Source organism: Patagioenas fasciata, chromosome 5 (assembly GCF_037038585.1).
Source record: "Patagioenas fasciata isolate bPatFas1 chromosome 5, bPatFas1.hap1, whole genome shotgun sequence".
Lineage (NCBI taxonomy): Eukaryota > Metazoa > Chordata > Aves > Columbiformes > Columbidae > Patagioenas > Patagioenas fasciata.
The window spans coordinates 68903947-68927630 of record NC_092524.1 but is presented as its reverse complement, the minus strand read 5'-3'; the positions used below and the strand labels follow the sequence as shown (position 1 = coordinate 68927630).

The window sequence follows — 23684 nt, the reverse complement described above, 5'->3', positions numbered from 1 at the left end:
ACATCAGCACGTGGTAACCCACTCGGGAAGAGTCGTCTCCCATTGAGTCGGAGTAAAACACCACTACAAGCTTCAGAGAGGAATGTGAATTTGTTACCCATGCACATACAAGCCCTCCTGTCACATCAAACCAGCAACTTCTGTTTGTCAGACAACACCATTACCTTTAACATTTCCTCGGGTTAAAAAGCTTTAAATTATACAGTAATGCAGCTGCCAGATTCAGAAGAAAATAGTGACTGAAGTGTTTCGTAATAAAATGTTGGAAAAGGATGTGAATCTATGGGGTCATGTGTGAATGATACCGTTCCATTAGACAGCAGGTACTTTATCCAAAGGTGTAACAACAAACTTGCTTTAGAGTTTTCTTTTTAAGCAATATTTTAAGCTTTATCAAGACATTATCTCCAGGTTGGACAGCAAAACAGCCAGCAAGGCAGCCGGCCCATCCGACAGCTGTACACACACACACTCTGCACTTGATGGCAGCAGAGATTCCAACTGGAGCCTTATGAATCCAAGGAGTAACCTGCCAAGGCGACCCAAAAAACCCAATTCTCATGGATACGCCTCTATCTTGCTGCTGAAATCACTCTCCACCAGCTCAACGTGCACACTATAACACAGCCTCTCAACAAGGATGATGTTGCAAGCATCGCTCCCCACTTTTGAGCATCTTTGCCCCTTTTGGGGGGAAAATGCCGGCTGCATTTCGTTCCCGTTACCTTCAGGGAAAGGGCCAGGCGGTCCCGGGTGTAGTTCTCATCTATTTTCAGCTTTTCTATCTCCTGCTCCAGCTCCAGCCGCTGTTTGTTAGCCTGCTGCAGGATCTGCTCCCGCTCTCTCCGGAGCTCGTTCTTCAAAGCTGCAATTCGTTCCTTGTACTCCTCGTCCAGCTTCCTACAGAGACATCACAAGGAAGAAGAGCTTGGAAAAAGAATCAAGGTGCAAATCCCGCTGCGAGTCGAGCTTGGTGGCAACCAGCGGGCACAAAACCTCCAGCTCCATCACTTGAGACCCCGCGATGCCGCAGCGGTGATCCCGAAGAAGACGGGAGGGCTGAGCTGGGATGCCGTACCTGAGGTTGTACTCGTTGCGGCGCTCGATGGCGGCGTGGTGGTCGTCCACTTCCGAGGCCATCAGCGATTTCAGCTTTTCGGCTTTTTCCAAGTCCGACCGCAGCTTCTCTTTCTCTCTGGCCACTTGGTCAACCCGCTCCCTAAGGGAAGGACAGCCGGCCTGGGTCAGGGTGCCCCTCCTGGTCCCCTACAAGGTGGCTTGGCAGAGAAGAACATCTCAAAAAGCTCTCCAAGGGCCTTTTATCATCAGCTGCACTTGGTCACTAGAAATGATGGCTCTGGACCTCTCTTGGTATCCCCAAGAAGTTCCTGAGACCCCAACACTTGAACTCCTCAGCTGTGCTCTAGCTCTGCAAATTGTAGCACTACACCATTTTTACAAGACATTTTTTTGCCTCATTTACTTGTTCTCACCATTTTATTACCTTCACCACTTCATCCTTACACTACATCCAGTCTGATTTTGATCACAAGCTTGTAAGATCTGCTACCTTGAGCAGCTTTCTTGATGGAAACTTGACAAAATATCTTTGAGTGAACATAAAAAGGTATTTAGACATGTAGATGCAAACCAACAGTGGGAAACCTCATCTTGTGAGGTTTCATACAACCTAAGTGGGCAGCTCGCAAGCACAAGGGGTAAAACAGAGTTAACAGAACACACACACAGTCTTAACGACCAGCAAAAGTCATCTATGGTGTCACATGAAGATCCAGAGAGGTGGTGGCTGAACCATCCCTGGAGACATCCCAGGCCAGGCTGGACGGGGCTCTGAGCAACCTGAGCTGGTGAAGATGTCCCTGCTCATGGCAGGGGGGCACCGGGGGAGCTGGGAAGGTCCCTTCAACCCAAACCCTCCTGTGATTCTATTCAAAGCTTTGCAGCACAAATAAAACACCTCCAAGCAATAGAACTTGTGCACGTGGCAGACGGATGCAACCTGAGGGTGCAAATGCTTCGAGCAAGGGTCCCCGAGTGGGCCGGACAAGATGATCCACTGGTGTGTGGGAAGAAATACTTGAGCTTCAGTGGTGCACGTGCATAATTTATAAATTAATAAATATACATACAAGGAAATATATATAGGGAAATACTTTCCACCCCCTGTACTCTCACACTGGACAAGCCTGCATGGCAAGTCCAGTGCAAAGTCAAATTGTGTTGACTTTCAAATGGAAAAGGTGAGTGGTGCGCAGTGTTTTTGTACCTCACCCGCACCTCTGTCACACGGCTAAATGTGTGTGACACCACTGCACGAAATCAGTTAGCATTAGGTGTACTGCTTATCAAATTGCACCAGCCTCTGTCTTAAGTCTTGCATTCCTTGGCCATCAATGACCATTGCAGAGTGCAGTGGCCATTTCCAGACCACAGAGAGGGGCTGAAAATAGTTTTAAAATTTACTTTAAGTATATTTTTTCTGTAATAATTGCTTCTGAGTGTTCTACCCACGCAAAACAAGAGGGTTGAAAGTTTCTGCCCAAGCTAACAGAGAACCAACCCTTCCATTGCCGCTTGGAGAGGTGCTACGAGCTGCCATTAATCAGCTGCTAATTAAGCATCTGCTTGGCCAAACGGAGAAGGCCGGGAGGACGCGGCACAGCCGGCGATCCCGGTGACTTACAGCAAGTGTCTGATCTCCGTTTTGAAGCTCGCCAGGGCTGCCTGGTGGACTCCGTTCTTGGTTATTAAGAGCTCGTTTTCTAGCGCCAGCGTCAGCTCTGACAAGTTCACCTTCCCGTCCAAGCTGAAATCCAAAGCCTGCAAAACAACAGCGTCGTTAGAGCAGAACGAGCTTCCCTGCCCTGCAGGAGCCTGGAGACATTTGTATGTGAAGTGACAGAATAAAACGAGGAGGCTCAGGGAAGATCTTTGCTTGCTGATTAACTTGTCGCAAATGCCCGTGGGGGGATAAACCAGACATTTCTGTCACCTTCCGACGCTAAAGAGCTGCAGCCAGCTGCGGAGATGGAAAGTGTCCTGGTTGTGCTGCAAGACCAACAGGAAATTAAGCCCACGCCTGATTAAAAGTATTAATCCTCTAGGGGACCTAACTACATTGTCCTTTTTACATGTTAAAACGCCGCAAGGAAAGTGGCTGAAGATGTTCATGTTAAACACAACCAGCTCCTGCAACAGAGATGACACAGGAGAAGCCTCGCAGGAGGTGTTTGGTAGCAAAGATCCCACCTCTTTGAAAATAAATCATCCGTAACGCTTTGTAATTTCCTTCAACTTCATTCTAAGTGCAGGAGGAATAATGGTGGGGCTGAAACTCTGTGTACACTGGAGAAACCACCCCAGTGACACCAGTAACAGAGCGAGCTACCAGTGGAAAGCAACGAGCAGAAGCACAGGTAAAGGCGTGCAGCGCCAGTCCAGCAAAGCCAGCACCAGCTTAGCAAACCGGCCAGCACAAGCCCACACTACTAGTGAGTTTTAAAGCCTTTGCAACAGCAGAATTTATTATAACTTGGATATTCAATATCCACGCAGGCATTAAATCCCAAGAGAAATCTGTCAGCATCGCTGCTGGGAACCCATTAATGCTCTCACAACAGACACAGGAAATTATCTTTTCCCTTCCAAAGCTTCTAGATGGACAGGGATGGGGTTTCCTTCAGGTCTCTGATTTGCAACCTGCATCACCCTTTTACTCTGTACAATAAAACGCTCATTACCGGGCAGGGTTTCGAGTGCACTCCTCCGCCCCAGCACAAGTGATCACTCAGGTCATTCCAGCTCTAAAAGGTTTGTAAGTGCAGCTATTTAGCAAAGTAAAGGAATTAAAGTGCTCTCTACAAATATCGGTGACCTCTTCGAGCTAAGCTGGAAGTCACATCACATTTTTATCATTAACGTTTAGTTCTCTGGGATGCCCCATCATTTCAATAAGGGAAATGACTGGAAATTTCCCAGAACGGTTGGAATGTTGTTAGGATGGGGGGTTTTAAAGAGGGAAAAAGAATAATCCAGCTGCATTCCAGCACCCCAAACTGTGGAAAATTATAATGAAAAGTGCAAATAGAAAGGGTGGGATGGAGGTGCCGGTTACCTTGAGGATGTCCTGGCTGTTCTCGATGCCCTCCTGGTGCCAGCAGTCCAGGACACCCTCCACGCAGCCGTAGCCCATCCCGTCGTCCAGGCTGGAGAAGAGGCAGAAGCCGAGGGTGCTGGGCATGGCCGAGGGGGTGGTCGTGCGCCTGCCACTCTCATCGAACGACTGTCGGGAGAGGGAGCGATGGGGCGCGGGCAGAGCCGGGCGTCCGCCAACCCCACCGCCACAAAGGCTTATAAATGTCATTTCGCTAACAGCCCCCTGGAGATTAAGGATTAAGGTCTGGCTCTTCCTCACAAACCCCCGGCAGGAAGGCCACCGCTGACCCCAAGGCACCGCAACCAGGCGCTCGGGATTTAAAGTAAATCCGGGGAGGAACAGTTCAGAGCTGCCCTCGATGCTCCAAAAAGTTGGTTTTGCACTGTCCATTTCTGGTTTCAAGCGTCACCTCCCCTCAAAAGCCTGCAGGGAGCAGGTGCCCAGGTACTTTTGCTATAACCCTCAGCTTCCAGGCAGAGATGGGTAGCAGATATCAAACTCTAATTACTCTTTTCTTTAAAGGATATGGGACCTGCATGCCCACAGTCTCCTGCCTACCCCAGGCCACCACTTGGCATCCAATTTATACCATTTACTTACTGTTCTTCACAGCTTGCAAGAACCATCTCCAAGCCACGCTACCAGTAAAGTGGACCCAACTCCCATTGACCATGAGGGTGTTTTCTGCATTATCCCCCAAACACCCCAATATATCCAGAGGAAACCTGCAGCGGCTTCACCCCATCACTCTGGCTGCACTGCTCACTGGGACACGTCAAGCTCTGCCACCATCTGCTGCCATGATGGGGCAAGGGGACAATCACATCTGCCCCATCACAGGGGACAAATGTGGAAGAGGAGGAGACTGGCCAGGTGGGATTTGCTAAGGAATTCTCTCTCTCCTCTTAGAATCATAGAATCACTTTGGTTGGAAGAGACCCTCAAGATTGAGTCCAACCATAACCCATCCATGGCACTGCCCCATGTTCCTGAGAACCTCATGTCTGTCTGTCCAACCCTCCAGGGATGGTGACTCCAGCACTGCCCTGGGCAGCCTGTTCCAATGCCCCACAGCCCTTTGGGGAAGAAATTGTTCCCCACATCCAACCTCAACCTCCCCTGGTGCCACTTGAGGCCGTTTCCTCTGCTCCTGGCGCTTGTTCCTGGGGAGCAGAGCCCGACCCCCCTGGCTCCAAGCTCCTTTCAGGCAGTTCAGAGATCAGAAGGTCTCCCCTCAGCTCCTGTTCTCCAGCTGAACCCCCCAGGTCCCTCAGCCGCTCCCATCACACTTGTGCTCCAGCCCCTCACCAGCTCCGTTCCCTCGGGATCCACCTGGGTTTCTCACCTGCATGGAGAGGTGTCGTTTCAGCTGCCTGTATGGGGTAGATGCCGAAGGTGTCAGTGACTTTCCATTTTTAAACAAGCCGTAGAAGAAGTCCTCTACGCTCATGGTGCCATCTTGCCCCAGGTTATGTAGCACCTCTTCAAGTACCTGCAAGCAGCAGGGGAAAGAAATCACACCTGTTATTGCCAGAAGCACCACGGTAATAACGTGGCACAGTAGAAAGCATCCTATTCCCATGGTTGCAAAGCCAAAGTTCCCTGGTACCCTGCACCAGCCTAACATGGTACGGCAACCTTCATACAGAAAATTGCAGAGCCACAAACACGATGAAAATCCTGCCTGTAAAAGTGTCCATGTTCCTGCTCATCTTGGAGCCTCCACCTTGTGAGGCAGCACAAAAACCCCCTTGTTTCACCCTGCTCCTGAGACGGGGTGACCGCAGAAATTCAATGTAAGGCAGCAAGACAGATGCCAAAATCCCAGCAGCTTGTGAAGTGACCAGGCAAAAAAAACCATAGGAAGACACTGCAAGGTTATAATAAATCTGTTTTATGCTTCAGGGCAGTCTGCTTTCTGAAAGCAAGACCAACCTTATTAGGATCAGAGATGTTAGGGGTAGTCCCTCGCTATTTCTTTGTCTCCATTCTTTTCTCCTCCCCCTTTTCTGCCTTGCTTATGTTTTAATATCCTGAAAACATTTTGTTGCAAATGCTGCAAAGGAATACCTGCTCAGAAACATGTTTTATGAAGGAAAGGATTACAAACCATGTTATTTTAAGATGCAAAGCAGTCTGATTTTTTTATAAGACTAAGCCCTAAATTGACAAGAGACCTTTTGCTAAAGAAATCATTGTCTCTTGTACTCTTCCTGGAAGACAGAAACCGCCCGTGGGCCTTCACGAAAATCAAAAGCAACCACCTATGTATGTTTTAACCCATATTTACTGTCTAGCTAGAAGATTTCTGGGATTAAGGAGCCATGCTTGGAATCTAGGATATGTTTACTCCACGATCGCATGAGAAGACACACACGCGATGGTGTCAGCTGCTCTGTGCTACAGCACCCTCCCACGTCTGATGGTTCAACACCAAACTCCCCAGAAAGCCACAAGCTGGAGCCGAAAAACCCCTTTCCAAGTAGCGACCTGTTAAGCAGCGCTTGTGCTTTAGGCTTGCGGTCAACCGCAGGTCAGGCTTTGTGCGGGCCACACTAAAACCCAGATGTACTTGCTGGTGTGAGCGGGTCCATACGTGGTCGCTCACCTCCCCGGCCGCCGTTTGGAGCCCGTACTGCTCACAGATGGAGATGAGTTTCTTGCGGTTCAGGTGCCCGTCCCTGGTGATGCCCAGGTGCTCGCAGACCTCCTGCAGTTTCTCCTCTATCCAGTCTGGGGTGGGCAGCGATGTTCCGGGGGAGGCGTTCAGGTCGTCTGGGTTCCAGAAGCGCAGCTGCCCTAGAAATGGGGGAAAAACCACTCTGGTTTCTGCACACAAGTGGCCAGCAGAAGACCTGGGGGTTCTGCACGCCACAGGGCAGAGCCTCCCTCCTTGCTCATCAAACCCCATGGGACTGTTTGCTTGACTTCATCCTGCCCAGAGCACTTGGCATTTTGAGGTATGGCAAATCCTGGTCTGTTGGACTCTACCAAAAGGAGCAGATCCTGCTCAGCGTTCAACCAGCGCATACCACCATAGAATCATTTTGGTTGGAGGGGACCCTCAAGATAGAGTCCAACCGTCATCCAACCCATGTCCCTGAGAACCTCATGTCCGTCTGTCCAACCCTCCAGGGATGGTGACTCCAGCACTGCTCTGGGCACCCTGTTCCAATGCCCCCCACAGCCCTTTGGGGAAGAAATTCTTCTTAGTTTTTCCTCACCAATGGTCAATGTGGGCTGGTGGCCAGGAGAAACACAGCCCTACCGTTGAGAGACAGAGAAGGGACCTCTCCTCTTCTGGGCAGTTATGGCATCAAGGGAGAGCACTGAGCACATTACACATCCATATGTACCTCGACCAGGTCGAGAACTTCAGTGGTTGCCTGTTTCCAGAAATGTCACCCCCAGGTGGAGCTGCCTAAACTCCCATCCCCTTTGAATGTAAACTGTAGTGTATGTTTCCATCTAACTACCTCCAAACACCCCTTCAGGGGAAGAAGAAACCCAACAAACAAAGCAGTAGCCTTCAGCTGAACGTATTTCTTGTACCTCCAGCGAATGCCCTGAGCACAGCCTCACCCAGCTGGAAACGCTCACTAGGCACAAAACAGAGCTTGCTCAGCTGCAAGGCCAACATCTTTCCACCCGCTATCTCACCCTGGGGCTAGAAAAGCAGCTTTTAGAGAAAAAACATCTGGTCGCTTTGGATGGGGTAAAGATTAGAAAGCGGCCAAAATATGGAAAAGGTGTTGAAGCAATTAAAAGTTGCATTGCTTAGTTAGAAATGCATCTTTGCGTGCTGAGGGTTGGGGACAAAGCCTGCCGGCCTGGTGACAGGAGTTGTGACACTGCTGGCTGACGCTGCGGGGTCCGCCTTGAGCATCCCTGCCTGAACGGTGGTAGAAAAACCTGGGGTCACATCCCAGAGCAAAGCAGGACGTGTCCCACTGTTCTCCCTGCTCACAGCTGGGTGTGTCCCCCTGCCATCCCTGCTCACAGCAGGACGTGTCCCCCTGCCATCCCTACTCAGTCCCCAAACCCCACACGCCGCGTCCATGCCGGACAGGGAGCAGGATGGGATGGGTCACCAAAGATCACCCCGCTCCCCCTTGCAGGACAATTAGGACACATTTAATGCCTGGTCTGTGGTGACATGGAGTACCTACCATGCTCCTCTACAGCCAGCACCCCCCAGGGCAGGACTGGGGGACCAGGACCAGCCCTAACTGCTGTTCTGGGGGTGTTGGGAGACTGGCAGCACCCACACCACAGCCTTCGCACCAGGCAGGAGGGAAAAAGAGGGCAGAGAGGGTAAGGCACAAAAATGTGCCCTCCAAGAAGCCCTGCTTTAGCTTTTTTTCCCCATCTTGGGGCTTGCCTGTCCTGTGTGCACCTTGCTGAGCTCTCACCACACGGTGTGGGGACAGCCCAGTGCACCCAGCTGTCCCAACATGCTCTCCAAGGGTTCCACTGATTCATCTTCAAAGCCAATCAAGGAATAAGCAGATACAAGTGCTGCTGCTTGCTCTTACCCTCGGCCTCGTACTCCTCGCTGTCTCGCGTCTTCCAGTGCTGGGGAGAAAACAAAAGGTTCCTGAGTTATTACTATTGCAAGACACGGCCCATATGAAAGAGACTCCGCGATCAGCATCAAACGAGCTACAGGGCTCCAGCAACGCTGCCAGGCTTTCATCTCCCCGCTCCCCGCGGGCTGGGCTGGCAAATCCACAGCTCTTTGATGCTGCCCATGGCTGGCAGGCGAGGTGCTTCACTGGGATAAACCACAGCTGCAGCAAAACGCCCGGAGCCCCACAAACGGCCCAGGAGAAGCGGCTGATCTGAGTCCAGCAGGTTGATGGGGAGGGAGGGATTTGCCCTCCAAGCAAACCATCCTGCTTGTCTTAGATGTGTCGATGGTTGAGATGAGTCCTGTGTCCAGCTCTGGGTCCTCAGCACAGGACACACATGGACCTGCTGGAGAGGGGCCAGAGGAGCAACAGGAATGATCCGAGGCTGGAACAGCTCTGCTGGGAGGACAGGCTGAGAGAGCTGGGGTGTTCAGTTGGAGAAGAGAAGGCTCTGGGGAGACCTTAGTCTCCATACTTAAAACAGGGCAATAAAACAGATGGGGACAGACTTTTTAGCAAGGCCTGTTGTGATAGGACAAGGGGTGATGGTTTTAAACTAAAGGAGGGACATTCAGGCTGGACATGAGGAAGAAATTGTTGGCCCTGAGGGTGGTGAGAGCCTGGCCCAGGTTGGCCAGAGAGGTGGTGGCTGAACCATCCCTGGAGACATCCCAGGCCAGGCTGGACGGGGCTCTGAGCAACCTGAGCTGGTGAAGATGTCCCTGCTCATGGCAGGGGGGGCACTGGATGGGCTCTGAAGGTCCCTTCAACCCAAGCTGTTCTGTGATTCTACCCATGGCAGATGCAGAGCCCGAGTGTCCCAGGCACCAGGGACACCCACCCATGGCAGGTAATTAAGCTGCAATGAACCCAAAAGCACAACGGGGACATCTGCTCCCAGAGCACGTGCAATCTCGGAAATTAAGCTTTTGCTGCTTTCTGCTTTCCCTTTGGACAAGGGGCACCCATCTGCTGGAAGGCCACCGCCTGCACGGAGCCGAGCCCGCTCCAAAACGCCTCCGCTGGCCTGAGCTACGAGTCAGGAGATGGACCTGGGCTGCAATCAAGCTCCCTGCTGAGCCAGCGAGAGCATAAACATCCTCTTTGCTGGTCTTAAGCCACCCCGCTTCCGCTGTGGCAATACCACATCAGCTCAGAAGTATGTTATCTACAGTGATTTCCCCATGTACTACACGTTGTCCTGTCCCTACCACCCTTGTACCAGCCGAGGGTATTAACTCGCACGCCACGCTCAGCGATATTAACTTCTGGTTTAGCAACAGCATCGGCAGATGTTACTTCTCCGCCGTTACAAGTGGGTACTTCTGCACACACGTGACCGATGGATTTGAAGTCAAAGTCACCCAGGACATAAAGGCTCTAAATCATCATATAAAAATGTTCAATACATCTCATTCAGATTACAGCTAAAAGCCATTAATCTACAACATTACCATGGAAACTGGATTAGGTCAGTGGACTTTTTTATAGCTCTGCTGCTTGCTCCCGGTTCATCTGGCAAACCAGGCACGGGCTGCTCGCTGCTGCCGCAGCATCTCCATGTCCCCCTCTGCTTTGGGGACGAGTCACAGGGCTGGAATCGGGGACAATCTTGGATGGAGAGGGGGGCTTAACCTTTGCTTCAGGCAGAAATCAGCCCAAGAGAGGCAGGAGGTGACAGGCAGGGCTGGAATCTGCAGCTCTTCTGATGTTCTGGACAAAGCCAAGAACAAATATAATACTGCACCAGAAAACTGCAGATTTTGGCCCAAACAAGGGCAGTCCTGCTGGTATCACCATCGAGGCACTAGGGTGGCAGATTCCTATTTGCTTCATAAACCATCAGGACAAACACACAAAATTCAGAAGCCGAGGCAACAGGTACATCAAGGTACCACTTGCAAAGGCAGAAAACAGCCTGTTTTCCCCAAAAATGCAGGAGCTGAGACCACCCCAGTCCATAAGCTCCTGTACAAACGCAACAGGCAGTTTGATGCTGGGAGAAGGTATTTTCGGGTGCCAGACAGAGCCGTTCCCCATGGGGCTGCGCATCCTTGGCGGGGGCACTGAGGTGAATTTGGGCAGTGATGCTCAGATGGGGGGGTCCACCGCTCTGTCAATATCTTTCTTGCATAAGCAACGTATACATTCTTATATAGAATCAGATCTAAACTGTTTAGCACCAGACTCTCTCACTGCAAAAACTTGCCTCTTAAAACGAAGAACCTCAAGCTCCAGCACATGGTGACTATAAATACCCTAAAGGTGCTGAATATATCCATACATACAACAACCTGGAGATGCTGAATATGAGGGGGAGCTGCAGGCTGATAATCCACTGCCACCACCCCTGGGGAGCTCGTGTCACCTCCCTCCCGGTGCCGGGGATCCATTGTGCAGGGCTCAGGGGGTCCCTTTGTGCGACGGGGGCTCGGGGTCGGCCACCACCGTCGGGAGGACAAAGCGGGGCCGGGGCGGGCGCGGGGGCCGGCACATCCCCATGTCAGACAGGACATTGTTTGCCCGGCCCCGGTGATGCTCCAGCTGGATGCGGGTCACACGCACCGGCGGGACGCGCGCCGGAGCAGCCATCCCAGGAATGCATTATTGATGATTATTTGGGCAGGCGCGTGCTTGGCCGGGCTGAGGAGCAGATGGCCGCGGCTTTCAATGCTCACCCACCCTCCAGCATCTGCAGCCTGTGCCGTTTGCTCGCGGTGGCCTCTTCCCCATAATAAGGCAGCAACCTCTTTCCCCCCCGCCATCTGCTTCAGCAAGACAGACCTTTGTTCTCCGCCAGAATATATTGCTAATTAAAATGACGATCAGGAGCGCACGCTGAGCCCGTTCTGCAAGGTGAGCCTTCGCTCCAACACCAACAGGCCTATTCTTCCCTCCCTCCCTGCTTGCCCTGGGACCAGCTCGAGCAGACACCCCTAAAAGATGCAGCAAATCTCCACAACCCACTTTGCAAATCACCCTCAGCTGCACGGCACCAGAGTCACACCAATAAATGCACTTTCACAGGGAGAGTGAGCACCATCCTGAGCTGTCATCTGCAGATCCTGACTTTACAGGACAGTTGCATGTTTGGACATCAAGGAGCTGAAGACAAAGAGTTTCAGCCTGATGCTCCCAGAAGGTTTTGCTCTGACAGGCTGTGCCATGCTGGAAGCCACTCTGTGCAGAAGCAAACATGCAGATGTCTGGGGACCAAGTAGCTTTAGCAGGGGACAGAGCTGGGATGTGACAGCGGTTTCTATGACCTGCAAGTAGAAGGGACCTTTCCCAGAGCTGAGCCAGCGGCTGGGGACAGGGAGATGACAGATGTCCCCTGCTGAGGTTTGGAATCCAGCACGGCCTTAAGACTGGCTGAGGACCAAGGAGCCAAAGGATGCTGCTGCCCTACCACCAGCTTGGGGTTGGTACCCCATGGCCACCAAACCTGCTCCCCAGCCCAGCCCTGCACCACCACCATCACTGCACAGACCATCAGCAGGTGTAATTCAAGGTGAAAAGGAAACAAAAGCAAAGTCACAGCACTTCTGAGACACACTGGGCCAGCTCTCAGCTGCCACGGGCTTGAAAACCCAACAGGCTCCATCACCTGTATTAAGCGTTTAGGTCAAAAAGGTTGAAGTGACAGCTTTGGCCACCGCAAGCTTTCGCACGGCATTTCCAAGCGCTTTTGTGGCTGCGGCTCCATCAGCACCACATCCATGAAGCTGCCAGAGCCACTCGGTTCTCATCACCCACCAGCATCTGTGGGGACAAACTCACGTGGGTCAGAGGGAACCAGGGGAACCCCACACCACCCTCTGTTCACAGCAGGGTCAGTGCCCAGAGAGGTGGTGGCTGAACCATCCCTGGAGACATCCCAGGCCAGGCTGGACGGGGCTCTGAGCAACCTGAGCTGGTGAAGATGTCCCTGCTCATGGCAGGGGTTGGACCGGATGAGCTTTGAAGGTCCCTTCCAACCCAAACCCTTCCATGATGCTGAATTCAACCCCAGCTGGTCGTGACTTCATCCAGCAGCACCTGGAAAGTCACCAGGGCTGGAGGTGACAGCCACTCTGGGCAGCCGACCCCACGCACACACCAGCCCTCCCGCCTCTCCCTGTGTGTTTACAGAGACGAGAAGGGGAAGGAAGCCTCTCAGACAGAGCCTGAGCCCTTTTAATTGGCACCGGTTGAAAGAAAGCAGCAATTAAGCCACAGTGCCCCAGTTCTCAGGCCAGCAAAACACCCTGGGCTGGAGACAGGCTTGAGGAGCACGAGCAGCAGCGTGTTCACGGGCACAGCAGGAGAAACCTGGGCTAAAGCTGCTAGATGTGCTGAGCCCCAGGCTCCAGGCGTCTCCAACACTGCCCAGAATTTCAGCCCCAGGACCCCCCAATGCCTTCAAGCAACTCATTTCTATGCGTACCAAGAGGATGCTCTTTAAGAGACAAGACAATAATCAAGATGAAAAAAATGGGGATTTGTATAATCACCATAAAAGTTTATCCTGATTTTTTGCTCAGGTTGCAAGAGAATTAACTATCTCATCCGCCCCAAGAAGTGCTACAAGAGGTCCCACCAGGAGACTGATGCAAAGGGAATCACAGAATCACAGGCTGGTTACCTATCGATTGGGTTAATTGGCTGACCTTGTTAACAACCTGGCCTTTTACACCTCCTTGACAGCTGAACCGGAGGAGTAAGATTACAGTGGCCTCTTCTATCCAGGGCATCGCTTCCCTGGGGGTCGTGGGCAGATTAACATTGATTTCAAGGTCAGGGCAGCCCATGTGGCCGGCGCCAGGAGATGGATGAGCATCCCTGTGGCGATGGGCAAAGCTTACTGAGAACAGGGTAATAAAAGCTGGCTCTGGTGGAAAAGCTTTACTTTGAGTTTTATTAATTTTATTTTCAAGCTCAGCTGCATAGGAATAACACAGAAACCTAGAAACTGGAAATTTCTCCCTTGCTGGGTTGGGCATCCCTGATGCAGGTGGCTGCAAAGCCTCCCCCAATCTCTAGGAAAGCACAAGTGAAGGCAGACACAGGGGAGGAGAGAAAGCAGCAGCAGGTCTCCCTCCCACTGGAAAACTTCCACCACGAGCTCCAGAGCATGCAATACTGAATTGACAATGCTTGGCAAACCGGGGTGGGCTGGAACGAGCCCAGCTCCAGGGCAACGCTGCCGGGGCCGTACGCTAACACAGGCCACCAAACCAAACCGCCCGTCTGCTCTAGAGAAGCAGGAGGTGATTCGGGGGTTAAAAGCGCTAGCACAGAGAGAGCCACAACTTCTGATCACAAAACCAGAAGGAGAAAAACAAATCGGGATATTCAAGCAAGCATTTGCACAGGTGTAGGTGGGGCACAGGGCAACCAGTCGTCTTCGGTGCAGGAGCACACGAGCTTTTTGCTGGGAAAATTAAAAGTAGAAGACTGAAAGGAGAAGGAGATGGCTCTGGATTTAGGGCACTGTCCCAAAGCAGCTACAAAACTCTACTGCTCAGCACCCTTCTTCCCCATCCCCATGGAGAAGAGAAGCTCCAGGGAGACCTTACTGCGGCCTTTCTGTACTTAAAAGGGGCCCATAAGAAAGGTGGGGACAGACTTTTTAGCAGGGCCTGTTGTGATAGGACAAGGGGTGATGGTTTTAAAGTAAAGGAGGGAGATTCAGGCTGGACATGGGGAAGAAATTGTTGGCCCTGAGGGTGGTGAGAGCCTGGCCCAGGTTGGCCAGAGAGGTGGTGGCTGAACCATCCCTGGAGACATCCCAGGCCAGGCTGGACGGGGCTCTGAGCAACCTGAGCTGGTGAAGATGTCCCTGCTCATGGCAGGGGGGGCACTGGGGGAGCTGGGAACGTCCTTTCCAACCCAAATTATTCCATGATTCTATGATCCCCTTGATCATTTAGCACCCGAGCCACAGCTGGGTTTTTACCGATGTACAGGTGACCATCGCCTTGTCTGGAACAACCCCATGGACATCCGAAGCACCTCAGGATGGTGTGGGGACGGGTGACACTGACACTGGGGGTACAGCCCCCCCCCCAGCACCCAGCCCGGTCCCGCTCACCTCCTCGCAGCCGCCGGCGGTGATGTGCTGGGGACACGCTTCCTCGCCCAGCGGCTCGATGACCGTCACCTCGGCAAAGTCCTCCACCGACTCCTGGAACTCGGGCAGGGACCGCCGGCCGTAGCGTTTGCCGCCTTTGATGTACTTGGGCTGCGCTTCTGGGGAGGAGTCTGGGAAATTCAAGAACAAAGCGCATCAGTAATGGGATTTTTGTAGATCCAGCTCCCGGGTCACAGCACACAGCGCTGGTTTGGTTGTAGCGTTCCGAGCACCGAATTGCCACCACCATTCCAGGAGCGCTGCCCTCACCGTGGCGTCAGGCCCGGCGCGTTGGAGTTGGTCCTGCTCCAAAAAACCCAAAGTAAGCTGTCACAACGTGGAATCAGGGCTACATCTTCCTCACCCTTCCCACATTAAGTATGTGCTGTTGATAGGATGAAAAATCCAAAAAGCACAGCCCAAAACAAAACCAAACCACCCAAACACAGCACAACAGCACCACAAAAAACCCCTCAACCTTGCAAATGCAGCCTCAGATGGAAAGTCAATTAGGTCTCTCCTCCTTGCACTAATCTTCATTACCGGCGAAGGGCAGGTTTAATTAGGGACAGCGCTGCACTTCCGCAGCTCAAGACTCCAGATGACACAGACACCTGGGCGAGCGCCGCTGCTTTCGCTGGATTTAAATCACAGCTCCATTAAAAGTGTGAAAACAACCGGGCGAGTGGAAAAAATTGGGCAAGTTTGGAGGCAAATGTCCCCCCCGGGGGCCACCGGGAGCAGCTGTGGGTGACGGTGGGGCAGGTCCCAGCTTGCGCTCCGCAACTAAACCAACTGCAAGATCTAAATAACCCTTTGGAGTCGTGGGCTAATTACAGGGGGCTCCGCTCGCATTCCCCGGCTCCAGCTTCCCACAGCAAGCTCCTGCCTTCGGGGACTGAATTATCCAGGAGGGGCATCAAAATGGAAAAATAAATAAGCATGTTTTGGGCTATTTGCAGCAAGAGTCTGGAGCAGGGGGTGAATTAAACCAAGGACCAAATTAACCAGGGATTCAATTAGGGAAAGGCTTTCCACCGCGCTTTGTTTCGGTGTTTGAAACCTTCCCCTCCAAACCCCCCCAGGACCCGATCATCTTTATTTTCTGCCACTTACAGCGGCAAAAGCAGCAGCTTTTTAAATTTTTATTTGCGGAGCGCCGCGGTACAAAATAAATGCAGGGGTGCAATACTAATAAGGAGCGGGGAAGCTGTTCAATCATTGACAAAGGGTACACAGAAAGCAGCGCGTCGCTAAACCCCCTGCCCAAACACCTCCTCGGATAATATTCCTTTAGATATAGAAGAAGGCTTCAAGCTTGTTAGAGGGAAAATATATATATTCTGCAACTTAGCTATGCAATGAATTATAAACTACACAGGACGAGGAGTCCTTTGATTCCTCCAGCCTTGCACTCCAGCCATCCCTATTGCAGCTCTAGGGAACGAACCCGGCGCCCACGTTTGAACGAGGCCATCTTAACAAGATTTGCTGCAGCTGGGACTCGCACATGAAAGTTGTGTGATGAAGAAAATCGCAATGAGACAGGCTGATTAAGTAAGAGCCCCAGAACAAAAGCAAACCTTATCACTCCTATTAAAGCCTGCCCGGTGGTGAACAATCTCCATCCAGCAGCTCTCTCTGAAATGCTAATATTTGTGGCTACTCGTTCACCCATTTATTCTGCCATCCCCCTGCCCTTGCAGAAAAGACCTGGGGGGCTTTGGTTTTTATATTTTAAGTCAATTTTTTCCCCTCTAAGACAGAACCGCATCTCCACGCCCATCCGTCTTTGCAAAGACGTGGGGGAAAAGAAGCTGTAATTTAGCAATAATTAAGCTATGGCTTAATTTCCTTTTGTATTTCCCAATGCTCAGAAGAGTCTTTTTTTCACCCCCCCCACCCTGACAATGCATTTAACCCTTGCTGAAGCTGAAAAACCAGCTGTATATGGAAGCACAGGTGCCTTCACGCTACAAACGCTTTAAGAGCAAGCAGGGAAATGGGAACATCTCCCCGCTCCTGTGTTTTAAGCATTTGGAGGCTGGCAGCTGATTCCTCTCACTCCTCTTCACTCTGAGCACCTGGGTGTCCTTGTTGTTCCTTTGCAATTAGAAAATGATGAAGTCTGGGAGGGAAAGGCGACAGCTCACAGGTCCAGAAGAGCAGAAAGTTCGCTCCCGCCTTGCAAAGCTCTGGCTTTGCAATAGGCCGTGCCTAAGCCCAGCTGCTGAATGCACCCCAGCTCAGGCATCCCAAAATCCCATTTCCAGAGCCTTCTCCTTGCAGAAAGCCCCAAGCACCATCATCTCTGGACCAGGTTCAGCATCCTCCGAGCCCCCTGCCCTCCGGCTTCCCAACCCAAACCCCAGCACAGCACCAGTGTCGTCAATGCTCCCGCAACCCCCAATATTTAGGGAAAGCTGAACACATAGCAAAAAGCAGTAAAAACCTCCTTGAGTGCAGAAAGTTCACTCATGAGCTGAACGGTTTCTTATTTCCAGCCAAAAACTCAGCAGAAAGGATGGAAAGAGCTGCTCAATCCTCACCTGCTTTCAAAGGCACGTGAGGAAACAGGGACATGTCAAAAACCATAGAACCATTTTGGTTCAGAGACACTCTCAAGATCAAGTCCAACCATAAACCAACTCTAGCACTGAGCCATGTCCCTAAGAACCTCACCTAAACACCTTATAAACCCCTCCAGGGACGGTGACTCCACCACTGCCCTGGGCAGCCTGTTCCTTCCTATGAGAAGGATGCACAGGAGACAGCCCTGTGTGCTATTTACCCCCCCAAAAAAGTAAAACACAACGTATTTCAAAAAGATGGACCTGATTTCACTTTGAAATTCAGTCCATCCTTTTGAAATGCTCTGTATTGAACACCGAGGGGAGGTTGCTCGTGCTCAGGTCCGACCCCCGGTACCCGTTCTGCAACCAGGGATGCGGCTCCTCAGAAAACCTCGCGTTGTGTGGCTGACGAGCCACCAAGAAAGGGAAAAAAGGAGAAAAGAAAATAGGTCAGACCCTCCCTGCTTCCTACAGCCCCTGGCGACAGGCGGGCTTAGGAAAACACACACTCCAGAGCTGGCGCCTAATTAGACACTGGGGTCTGATCTGCCCCCCTGAACTGCCCCCAGGCTGGGGGTGAGAACAGGAGCCTCCGAGAGAGCAAATCCCATTGTCTGGGGGGTTTGTGGCCCCCAAACTGCCCCTGACAAAACAAAAATCAACCCTAAATCTGCATTTCACAAGAAACCCCCCCAATTAAGGCACTGCAGACAGAGCCATCAATCCCCCGGCTCGCTCCCTCTCCATCCATCTCCACAGTTCAACGTCTCCATGCTTAGAGATTTACACTCGATTCTCTGCCTTTCTGCGCTAGATAAGTCATTCACAATCCTGCTCTGCCCTCAGATGCTTGGGGAGGGGTCGGGGGGGCTCCCCATGATGCTGAGCAGCGTTTTCCTGGGCGCAGCATCAAAGGCACGGAGCGCAGACAAAAGGGGGTTTAGCGCAGGAGACCCTCGCGCCACGAGCCCAGCGTTCGCAGGAGAAATTAATTGCTGAAGATTTGGAAAGGAGGGATCCTCCAGACAGCTTAGTGCTGGGCGAAGCCCATTGCAGCTCCATCGGCTAAATCCTAAATCCTAATCCCCCCAGGCACCAGGTACTGCCTAAACTCCTCCTAGTCGCTATTTCACAGTTTAAGCTCAGCGACTGAGTGGAGATGAATGGTGGATGGGTCACCACAGCCCTAAAAATCAATGTATTTTGTCCCAAAGGCATCGCTTGTGCCTAAACCATCCCTGTTTGAGCAGTGTCACCTGCTTTATACTTGCCCCATACCCTTTGCATCCACATGAGCGATGTTTCCCGCACGGGTGGGATTCCTGCAAGGGCATCATCGCCCTCCCCATCCTCGAGAGGGCATTTCTCCTGTCTCCATGTGCTCGGAAGCAAAATAACCCACAAAGACCCAGCAGCCCCAGGGAAGATGGCATCAAGCTGCTCTTTAATTTGTCCTGGGTGCTCCTGTAATCCTGCACTCCACCCCGGTAATCCCTCCCTATCCAACGCACAGAGCTGACTTCTTATTTGCCATAAGCGGGGGAGAAAAGCCTGATTTTTTTCCCCCTCCCTTAATCACCCACATCACTGATTTTTTTTCCCTTTCTCTCCCTCTTAAATCTATTTTATTGTCCCCAGAACAGCCCTTCACTGCTGCAGTGACCTGGGGACAAAGAGCATCGGTGGCAGCAGCACCCAGCCTGGGTCCCACAGCAGCACCTCTCCAAAGCATCAAACCCCAATAATTCAGGTTATAAGTTATCAGCACACACCACCTTTTTCAGGCAGCTCCGCAAAGGTGCTGCTGAGGGTGACGGGTCCTAAAATAAGCTAAAATAAGCACTATTTTAAGACGCAGCTTAAAACCCCAGTTGGGGATTTCTCAGTGGTTGATGCTCCGGTTCACAGCTGGGTCTGTGTCCCCACACCGAGGGGACGGAGCCGATGACGGCGCTGGGAACTCCGCCTGCCTGGCTTTGTAGGGCTGTTTCCCAGGCAAAGCGCCCGCAGCACACCAGGACCATCCTCCCTGCCAGCCTTCCCTTTGGAAACAGAATTGGGCTTCTTTGCCAAGAAAATAACTCAAAATATGTATACTGGCTGCTCTCTGCAAGCCTGAGTGCTCCCAGCTGCTGCTTCTCCACCCAAAACGGGGAAACCCCCCAAAACGGGGAAACCCCCCAATTTCTGCAGGAACTGCTTTTGCATCCCACGGCAGTTTTGGTTCCTTGGGTCCCCCTGTCACCCCAGGGCTGCCCTGTCACCCACAGGCTCCTTGTGCTGCACCCATGGGGACAGTGATGCTGGGTCCCCTCGGCCAGGTAGCAGCTGGTTTGGGGACAAAGACACAAGCCCTCCGGCCACTCACAGACCCAAGGGACCTTCCTGTCACCCAAAAGTCCCCACGTAAAACCACAGCATCAAGGCACACATTTATTTCCTCGCAAACACCACAGATGCAGCAAACAGACTTAAATTCTGTGCCTTTTTTCCCCCCCTCCTCCTTCCAAATTAAATTTTCATTTAAATGACACAATTTGGAGCTCTTAACTCAATTTTCCCCGAGCCCGGGGCAGGCTGTAACACCAGCGCTTCCACAGTCCCTGACAGTTTGACACCGACAGCACAAAGCAGCTTGTTCTCCAAATCTCGAGTTTGATCTAAATTAAAAGAAGCAAAGACTTGAGCGTTAACTGACCTGTCAAAACCTATTAAAAATAAATGCCTGCCAGGCCTGCCCGGCACAGGCTCCCTACCTGCACCGCACACCCTTTGATCACCTGCAAAACCCGGTGACAAACGTGTCCCCGGGGAGGGTTCTCCAGCTCCAGCGCAGCCTCTTGCCCGCTGCATCTATGATAACGCGATAATCCCAAATTTTGCCCTTTTCTAGAAGATTTATTTATACTTAAATCAAGCCGGAGCTTCTCAGCCATCCAGCATGGGACAAGGTTCCCTCCGAGCTCCTGAGCATCCCCTGACCTGCAGGAAAACCACATTAAGGGATGCTGGGTGCAGGAGCTGTCATCACCATCTCCCCCTAAGCATTAACAGCTTTGAAAATATAAGAATCTACCATTTATATCTCTTGGGCCCTGTGGTTTTTGCAGCCTATTTAAGGGGGAAAACTGTAATTTTGTTGACTGGCTGCGCTCTTGATGGTCCCGCTGAGACTGATGGTCCAGCTGAGATTGATGGTCCAGCTGAGACTGATGGTCCAGCTGAGACTGATGGTCCAGCTGAGACTGATGGTCCAGGGGAGGAAACCTGGAGTTTCCCTCTCCCCCCTTGCTAAGCTGTTTTCTCCTTTGGGGATTTCATGCTCCTGAGGGTGTGAAAAGTCACATTTTCAAGACACACTGAAACAAAGGGAAGGAGCAAACGGGGCAGTGAGGATTCGCAGCAGCCGCTCATTTCTCCAACCAGCCCCAAACTGGGGGTTCATCTTGTTTGGAAGCATCTTTGGGTCAGATTGATTGTGTGATAAATGCAGTCACCTCAGAGTAGCTTCTTATGGCGCTGAGCTCACCCCGCTCATCTCAGACACAAGAAAACAGAATGGACTTCAACAATTTAAAAAATCAGTGCTATATAGGATGGGTATTAATATTTCTGCTCTTCCTCTAATAACCATCACAAAAACCACAGCAGTATCCAAAGCCAGAGTGGGGTTTTGATAAGTACTAAAGCAATTATGTGATTGAACTGCCTGTAACGACGTGCTGCATCTGGAGAGCTCCTAAAGCATCCCTGGCCACCAGAACTGTGGTGTGGGATGGAGAGATCTCAGCCCATTTAGCAGCTGTGGGACATCTCGAGCATCTGAAGTGCTGTTAGCTGTCTACGGGCAGACATCACGTGCATCTCCGGGCACTTAGATCATGGTAATGGGATATAAATATCTAATAGCTCAGAAAACACTTTTGTACAAGGCTCCACAACAGACCTTAACTCTCTCTTCTCCCTAGGCCTGGGCATCCAAGCAGAAGAGAACCTAAAGAGCATTTTCTCTTCTAAGTTCCTCCATGAGAGCTGCCCACGTCTTTGCCAAAGAAAACAGAATCACACAGAATGGACTGGGTTGGAAAAGCCCTCAGAGATCATCCAGTCCAACCCTTGGTCCAACTCCAGTCCATTGACCAGATCACGGCACTAAGTGCCATGGCCAATCTCAGTTTAAAAACCTCCAGGGCCGGTGAGTCCAGCACCTCCCTGGGCAGCCATTCCAATGCTGACCACTCTCTCTGCACAGAATTGCTTTCTCATCTCCAGCCTTAATTTCCCCTGGCAGAGTTGAAGCCCATGCCCCCTTGTCCTGTTGCTGACTGCCTGGGAGAAGAGCCCAATCCCCCCTGGCTAGAACTGCCCTTCAGGTCGTTCTAGAGAGTGCTGAGCTCACCTCTAAGCCTCCTCTGCTCCAGACTGAACAAGCCCAGCTCCCTCAGCCTCTCCCCATAGGGCTTGTGTTCCAGTCCCTTCCCCGGTCTTGTTGCTCTTCTCTGGACCCGCTCCAGCACTTCAATCTCTTTCCTGACCTGAGGGGCCCAGAACTGACCACAATACTCCAGGTGTGGCCTCCCCAATGCAGAGCACAGGGGAAGGATCACTGCCCTTGTCCTGCTGACCACGCTGGTTTGGACACAGGACAGGACACCATTGGCCTTCTTGGCCACCTGGGCACACTGTTGGCTCATGTTGAGCTTAAAACATACTATTTCAGATAATTTTAGTATTTACCTGGCTCTTGGAAGTGCTCTTCATTTGACAGGGTTCTGGATAAGATGAGGATGAGTGCTTCTTTAAATTGATCAAAGTGGACCTGTGGGGAGAAAAACAAAGAAAGGAGGAAGTCAACTGGTGCAGACAATTAAATATCAAGCTGATAATCCAGCAGGAAGACGAGCAGCAATGCAAATCCCATGGACCACCATGCTGAGCCGAGCACCTTGACATGGGCATGATGAACCTGAGCTCCTTCAGTGTTGGGGCCTGGAGAAATGACAGCCAGCAATGCTAAGACACAGCCAGTGTCTTTGAACACGTTAAAAAAATATATATTATTACCATAATGATGTAAAGCCACTGCTTTAGTGCTTTAATTGGGTTTTTCTATCAAGCAAGAAGCCAAAAGAGTGTGTCCAGAGGACCAGGGAGCATTTCCACCACTGAGATGACCCAGCCAGGGTGGGTGGCTCCTCCAGTGGGACCCCAGTCCTGACCAGTGATGTAATACTGGGTTGTGGAAGTGCTCCAGTGCCCTAATTAAGCTTCAGAAAACACTTTCCAAAGCAGATGGTAGAAAGTCGCACCCTTTCCAGGACAGCCCTGCCCCGGCTCCTGCTCCGCAACCACTGGAAATACCAGGTCTGGATTCCCAGTGTGGCTATGGGAAAAACAAGGAGGAATGAGGATTATTTCCCCCCTCCCCCACCCTCTTTTCCATCTGTGTCTTCCTGGAAAGCCTCCCTCCTCACCACCACGAGCAGTTGCAAGGGGCTGGAGCATCATCCTTCGCAGCCGCGCCGGGGAATGTCAGCGATCCCAGCCACGGGGGACAGGGACAGGAACCCAGGGACAGCTGGGGAAGCGATTTGACGTGGGTCAGCGCCCAGGCAGAGCTGGCTGCCCCCCTTTCCTTTCAGCTAAATACATCTCCGGAGAATTTTTAGCATTGAACGAGAGACTTTATATTTAAAGAACCCACCGAGGCTGCTCTCGCTGCAGGTCCGATCCCTGCGGATCCATCACAAGGGTTTTAATGGGGCTGGGGGAGGTATGAGCTGCAAAGTCCAGGTCTAAACTTCGCCAGCTTGTTCTCAGGGTTGAGCCAGCCCAAAAAAGAGCAACGTGGCCCCGTCAGACGGGACGACAGCAGAGAAAGGGAACAACCTCATCCCGCAGCTCCAGCCATGCAAATCATCGCTGTGGTTTTAAACACAGGCACCTCCAGTCATTAAACAGTTCGAAATAGGTTTGGCAGAGAAACTCGTCAGGGGTGCCTTTGTCTGAATACTAATTGCTGCCCTTTGTTTCCAAGGCCTGGTGTACTTCAAAAGGACAGTTTATAGAGATAGAATTTGCCTGATTAAAATAAAAAACTTGACATTTAGACTAAATGAGGATGAATAAAAGATGAGGGTGTTCGAATAACAGGTCCACTCCCCATGGGATCTTCTCGGGAAGGGAACGGT

The 23684-nt window shown here is 51.7% G+C and overlaps 1 protein-coding gene across 9 annotated transcripts in view; it reads right to left on the bottom strand.

Moving 5' to 3' along the window:
* Positions 1 to 23684, bottom strand: part of NIN (ninein) — a 69624-nt gene that overhangs the window by 32975 nt on the left and 12965 nt on the right. For all 9 annotated transcript variants that reach the window (XR_011739485.1, XM_071809828.1, XM_065839249.2 and 6 more), the window contains exons 3-11: positions 22231 to 22312; positions 14882 to 15051; positions 8713 to 8752; positions 6786 to 6976; positions 5523 to 5669; positions 4136 to 4303; positions 2705 to 2841; positions 1079 to 1219; positions 726 to 900 (exon numbers count right to left, since the gene is read on the bottom strand). Coding sequence is in view for 8 of the 9 variants with exons in the window: in XM_071809828.1 (XP_071665929.1) it covers positions 726 to 900; positions 1079 to 1219; positions 2705 to 2841; positions 4136 to 4303; positions 5523 to 5669; positions 6786 to 6976; positions 8713 to 8752; positions 14882 to 15051; positions 22231 to 22312 (1251 nt within the window). In the remaining variant the exon portion in view is untranslated. The remainder of the gene's footprint in view (positions 1 to 725; positions 901 to 1078; positions 1220 to 2704; positions 2842 to 4135; positions 4304 to 5522; positions 5670 to 6785; positions 6977 to 8712; positions 8753 to 14881; positions 15052 to 22230; positions 22313 to 23684) is intronic.